Below are 6,783 nucleotides of genomic sequence, written 5' to 3'. Positions count from 1 at the left end.
GTTTTTCCTAGTGTCTGATTTAGTTTAGTTAATTCTTGTTTTAGGAGAAGTATATATACGTTTTGTACGGATTATTTACTCACCTTCTTTCTCTTAGACTTTCTCTCTCTACTTAGTATTTTTCTCTCTCTTAAATTCTCTCTAACTATTGTTCTTAATTCCTTCATTAATTCCAGATTTAGTTTGGTACAATTTCTTCCCTTTTTAATTTCAGCTATTTTAATTGCTTTCTTGATCATGTTCTTATTTATTTATTTGTTTGGTTTAATTATGATGATTAGTGAGTAGTTTAATTCTAGGGTTTATGGGGATCCATAATTAATATGAAGGGATAGTTTGTTATTATTGATTGTTGATATTGCATGATAATTTCCTATTGAATTGTTTCAATTCTTTGCAATTAGATTATGAATCGAACAGATGTAATTTTATTGTGAATGTTTAGCAATATTGAATTGATGAATCGAGCAGATGTTGATTTAATATTAAAGGCTATTTTTAATAGGAACTTAGGTCTAATAAATTGCGAGAGCCTGTTAGATCTATGTTGGTTAATAAATTGCGAGAGCCTGTTAATCATGTTATTTGTGCATTGTTAATTATTAATTACTTCGTTCTATCCCGGAATATTAATTATTGGTGAACCTGTGACCCTAGGTTTCCTTATTATTGATTCTTTTCTCCCTAAACTCATTCTTCGTAGAATAGAATTCACATTCAAAATATTGGTTACTTAGATAATTTAGATTATATTAATTAATTAGAATTAAAAAGACCTGTTTCCCTGTGGAGTTCGACCCTACTTCCCTATCTACCTTAGTTAGTGATTTAGGTAATTATTTTTTATTAGGGGATACGACTATACCCTGTCAAAATTTGGCGCCGTTGCCGGGGAGACGGTTTTATTTTTATTTTCTGATTATATTTTTGTAGTCTAGATTATCCCCGTTTTGCCTCAGAGAACATTAGTTCTTTGAGGCAAATCTCATATTTGTCTTTATTTCTTTGTTTATGCCCAGGTGTTCTAGATCAGGTGATATCCCTTTCGATCCTGAGATCGAGCGTTCTTTTCATAGGCAAAGGAGACTCTATAGACAAATTTTGGCGGGTTCTGAGGAGGACAACGATCGAAGAGATCCTCCCACTAATTCTAGTGATACAGATATTCCTTCAGATTCAGAATCAGAGATGACGGCCCAGAAGAAACTCAGTGATTATTCGCAACCGAAGCTCACAGATTTCCCGCACCTTACTCCTACTCCGGCTCTAGATGGAGTTCAATTTGAGATCAAGCCCCAATTTATCACTATGATAGAGAGGAAGCAGTTCAGCGGAGCTAAGGGTGAAGATCCTAATCTTCACATCGCAGATTTCTGCCAATATTGTAACACCATTAGACAAGTCGAGGTTACGCAGGACTATTGGCATTACAGACTGGGAAACTCTTGCTTTGAATTTCTATAATAAATATTATCCTGCAGAGAGAACAGCGGTGCTAAGAAGTGCTATTCAGAAATTCGCTCAAGAGGCCGACGAAACATTATATGAGGCTTGGGAGAGGTTCAAGGATCTACAGAGAGAGTGCCCCCACCACAATCTAGCACAATGGCAATTGATCCAAGCATTCTATAATGGACTTGGAAAATCTTCTAGATCAGTACTAGATTCGGCAGCTAGTGGGAGGTTTATGAATTTAAATGTGGATGATGCGGGACAGGTTATCGAAGACATGGCAATACACAATTTCCAATATGGGAATCCGAGGGGGTTTGCAAATAAGGGAAAACATAATGTCGATTCCGTATCCTTACTGCTATTTGCCAAAAATTAGATAATCTTAACATCTATTTGCCAAAAATTAGATAATCTTACTACTGCTCCTAACTCTGTAGCTAATGTTTCTACTGTTGCTAACCATTAAGCTTTTTGTGAAAATTGTGGAATCGTAGGTCATTGGGAGCAAGATTGTAGGAGCTCTATGGAACAAGTTAATGCCTTCCAAACCTATAGGCAAAATAACCCATATTCCAATTCCTACAATGCCGGTTATAAAAACCATCCTTATCTTTCGTACCGGAGTACCAATGTACAAAACCCTCCACCTCCACAACAACCACAACAACAACCCCCACCACAGCAAAAATATTATCATCCTAATGCCGGCCAGAAAAGACAAGCATCACCCTCATCATCTCCCGACCCTGCCATAACAGAAATTAGAGCGATGCTAGCTAATATGGAAAAGCACATGGAGAGTAGGGATGCGCAAATTGATTCTATTCTAGCGCATAATAAAATCATGGACAATCAAATTGCACAACTTTCATCTACCCTACAATCCCGTCAGCAGGGAGCTCTACCATCACAACCTATCCATCCTACAGATCATGCTAATGCAATCACTCTAAGGAGTGGTTCACATTATGATGGACCTCCCATGCCAAAGGAAGATGGACCAGTTCCTGATCTAGATTCCTCTATACCAAACGGTAATCTTGCTAGCCTTGCAGGGCTACAAAAAGATACTAACCCTACTAATGTTTCTGTGCAGGGTAAATTGCAGGATAAGGGAGGAGTTGTGCAGAGCCCAGTTATCAAGCTTCCATTCCCTAATAGACAACTGAAGAGTAAGCTTGATAAACCATTCGGTAAGTTTTTAGAGGTTGTGAAAAACCTGCAGGTAACAGTTCCTTTCACTGATTTAATCACTCAAGTACCTGCTTATGCTAAATTCATGAAAGACATTCTGACTAGGAAAAGGGCCTTTAACGAAGTAGAAACTGTAGCTTTCACAGAGGAGTGTAGTGCTTATTTGCAAAATAAATCACCTCCTAAATTAAAGGATCCCGGTAGTTTTTCTATCCCTTGTCACATTGGGAATGTTTTTATTGATAAAGCTTTATGTGATCTGGGCGCTAGTGTCAGTGTCATGCCATCATCTATATATGCTAAATTAAATATGGGGGAATTAAAAATTACTAATATAACTTTGCAAATGGCAGATCGTTCGGTAAAATATCCTTTAGGTATTTTAGAGGACGTACCTGTCAGAGTTGGTAAATTTTTTATTCTTGTCGATTTTGTTGTTTTAGATATGGCAGAGGACACACAAATACCCATTATATTAGGTAGGCCTTTCCTCCACACTCCAGGAGCTATTATTGATGTGAAAAATGGTAAACTGACCCTTTCTGTAGGTGACGATAATGTTACCTTTAATTTAGGGAAGGTTTTGAAAGGGCCTATGTTGGAGGAAAATTGTTGACATATTGATACAATTGATATAATGGACGATATTTGTGTTGATAGCTTGCCACAGGTTCTTGCGAAGGATCCCTTGGAGTAATTTCTCTGCGGGAATTTATCTAGCGACAATGCAAGCATTTGGGGTAATGAGATACAAGATATTGAAAAGGCTCTTTCCTTAGAAGAGTTAAGCCCCAAGGAGACAATGAAGGTAGTAAATTTAGTTCAGGAATCAAAACCTGCAGAGGTCAAGAAACCTGAGCTAAAACCTCTCCCTTCTCATTTAAAATATGTTTTTCTAGATGAGCAGGAACTACACCCCGTGATCATCAATACTGCACTCATTGACCTACAATCTTCCCAACTTCTAGGGGTCCTCAAAACCCATAAGAAGGCTATAGGGTACAGTATTGATGATCTCAAGGGTATTAGCCCTGATTTTTGCATGCACAGGATTCATCTAGAGGAAAATTACAAGCCCTGCATTCAACCCCAACGAAGATTAAATCCAAACATGCAGGAAGTAGTCAAGAAAGAGGTGATGAAATTACTTGATGCAGGTATCATCTATCCTATTTCTGACTCCAAGTGGGTAAGTCCTGTGCAGGTAGTACCGAAGAAGGGTGGGATGACTGTGATAACTAATGATAAAAATGAATTAATTCCCACTAGAACTGTAATAGGGTGGCGTATGTGCATAGACTATCGTAGACTAAATACCGCCACTAAAAAGGATCACTTCCCTCTCCCCTTTATTGACCAAATGCTTGAGAGGTTAGCTAATCACAAATTCTTTTGCTATTTGTACGGGTATTCGGGATTTTTCCAAATTCCGATTCACCCTGAAGATCAGGAAAAGACCACCTTTACATGCCCTTATGGCACTTTTGCATATCGTAGAATGCCCTTTGGTTTATGTAATGCACCTGCTACCTTTCAACGTTGCATGGTGAGCATTTTTTCTGATTTCATAGAGTCTATTATGGAGGTCTTTATGGATGATTTTAGCGTATATAGTTCTTCATTTGATTCATGCTTAATTAATCTTGCTAAAATTTTGAAAAGATGTGAGGAGTGCAACTTAGTACTTAATTGGGAGAAATGTCACTTTATGGTGACAGAGGGAGTAGTCCTTGGTCATATTATATCTGATAAGGGCATACAAGTAGACAAAGCTAAAATATCAGTGATTGAGCAATTACCTCCCCCAGTCAATGTTAAGGGAGTTAGAAGCTTCTTGGGTCATGCGGGGTTTTATCGCCGCTTTATCAAAGATTTTTCTAAAATTGCTAACCACTGACCCAGCTTTTGCTCAAGGATGCCCCATTTATTTTTACTAACGAGTATCTTAAGGCTTTTCACAAGATTAATCAGGCTTTGATATCGGCACCCATCATATGTGCTCCCGATTGGAACCTCCCTTTCGAGATCATGTGTGACGCAAGTGACTTTGCACTAGGAGCCGTGCTCGGACAGAGGAAGGATAAGTTTTTGCATGCTATTTATTATGCTAGAAAAACCTTAGATGAAGCCCAAGTCAACTATGCCACCACAGAAAAAGGAGTTTCTTGCTGTTATTTATGCTTTAGAAAAATTTAGATCATATCTAGTTGGTTCTAAAGTTATTGTTTTTACTGATCATGCAGCATTGAAATACTTGATAGCCAAAGCGGAATCAAAGCCAAGGCTACTCCGTTGGGTTCTCTTACTCCAAGACTTCAACATTGAAATAAAAGATAAAAAGGGAGCAGAGAACATAGTGGCAGACCACTTGTCACGTATCAGGTATGATGAGGGTAAGGATTCTTTACCTATAGATGATTCTTTCCCTGATGACAACCTGTATGCAGTTGTAGAGCATCACCCTTGGTACGCCGATTTTGCTAATTATATAGTGGGTGGTACTCTACCTCCTGACTTGTCCTACCAACAGAAATAGAAATTCCTTTATGATGTTAAACATTATTTTTGGGATGACCCTTTTTTGTTTCGTGAGTGTGCAGATGGATTATTTCGCAGGTGTGTACCCAAATGGGAGGTTCACAGCGTCCTTACCAGTTGTCATACTTCACCATATGGTGGACATCATGGCCCCACTAAAACGGTGACTAAGATTAATGAGTCAGGCTTCTTTTGGCCTACTATGTTTAAAGATGCTAACACTTTTGTGCAGGCTTGTGACTCTTGCCAGAGGACTGGCAACATTTCGCGGAGGCATGAGATGCCCCAAACTGGGATTCTTGAAGTTGAAATATTCGATGTTTGGGGTATCGATTATATGGGGTCGTTCCCATCTTCCAATGGGAATTGTTACATACTTGTAGCCGTCGATTATGTGTCAAAGTGGGTAGAAGCCATAGCTTCACCAACAAATGACTCCAAGGTAGTCATTAAGCTCTTCAAGAAGATCATTTTTCCCAAGTTTGGTGTTCCACGCGCTATTATTAGTGATGGGGGTACCCACTTCCATGAAAGACAATTGGATAACCTCCTCAAGAAGTATGGCGTATATCACATAACAGGGCTTAGTTACCACCCTCAAACTAGTGGTCAATTTGAGGTCTCTAATAGGGAAATCAAGGCGATCCTAGAAAGGGTAGTAGCCAAGTCAAGGAAATATTAGAGCATGAAGCTTGATGACACACTTTGGGCATACCGAACAACATTTAAGACACCGATCGGCACTTCACCTTATAGATTGGTTTATGGTAAGGCATGTCATCTTCCCGTAGAATTGGAGTACAAAGCTTTTTGAGTGATCAAAGAGCTTAATATGGATTCTAAGGCCGCGGGTAAGAAGAGACTCCTCCAACTCAATGAGTTGGATGAGCTTAGATTGTCGGCATATGATAGTGCGCGGATCTACAAGGAGAAGACCAAGAAGTGGCATGATAAGAGGATCTTACCAAGAGAGTTTTCACCGGGCGATAAGGTTCTTCTCTTTCATTCTAGATTGAAGATTTTCCCAGGAAAGTTGAATTCTAGATGGTCTGGTCCCTTCACTGTCACAAAGGTGAACAAATTTGGTTCGGTAGAGTTGGTGAATGACAAAGGTGAAGAATTCAAGGTGAATGGCCAAAGGTTGAAAGTGTACCATGAAGGTGCTACCATTAGAGATGTGGAGGAGACTCTCCTAACTCCACTTCCAACATGAGTTTCAAGGTGGTGAGAAGTTCGTGCGGGACCTAGATAAACCAGCGCTTTGCGGGAGGCAACCCGTATTCCATGCTTTCTAGGCTAGTTTTCCTTTTCCTTAATTTTTCTTTTTTTATTTTTATTTTTATTTTGACTTTTATTTTTTTTAGAAAGGCGAGGAGAGTGGTATTTCACCAGTTTTAAGTGTTGTTGTACAGGTATGCATTTGACAGGTATAAAGACTTAGAAAATTTTTGAAGAAGAAACGAAATCGGAGAATAAGGCTCTTTCGGAGAAAATTTTAGAAATGTCGGGCGAAGCTCGCCCGATCGGGCGAGAAAATGGCAAAAATTCGTTCGCGTTCGCGCCTGATCAGGCGGAGCTCGCCCGGTCGAGCGCGCA

The 6,783-nt window shown here is 39.2% G+C and overlaps 1 protein-coding gene across 1 annotated transcript; it reads left to right on the top strand.

The window, feature by feature from the left end:
- The first annotated feature begins 6,019 nt into the window (after positions 1 to 6,019).
- Positions 6,020 to 6,400, top strand: LOC110700191. Its single transcript, XM_021878038.1, has one exon. The coding sequence runs from the start codon at positions 6,020 to 6,022 to the stop codon at positions 6,398 to 6,400; it is 381 nt and encodes a 126-aa protein (XP_021733730.1).
- The last annotated feature ends 383 nt before the right edge of the window (positions 6,401 to 6,783 follow it).

This window comes from Chenopodium quinoa, unplaced genomic scaffold, assembly GCF_001683475.1.
Source record: "Chenopodium quinoa cultivar QQ74 unplaced genomic scaffold, ASM168347v1, whole genome shotgun sequence".
NCBI lineage: Eukaryota > Viridiplantae > Streptophyta > Magnoliopsida > Caryophyllales > Amaranthaceae > Chenopodium > Chenopodium quinoa.
This window is presented reverse-complemented; position numbering and strand designations above follow the sequence as displayed.

Bases quoted from the DNA above. Each gene is read 5' to 3' on its own strand.
- LOC110700191 (XM_021878038.1), top strand. From the start codon at position 6,020: ATGGATTCTAAGGCCGCGGGTAAGAAGAGACTCCTCCAACTCAATGAG.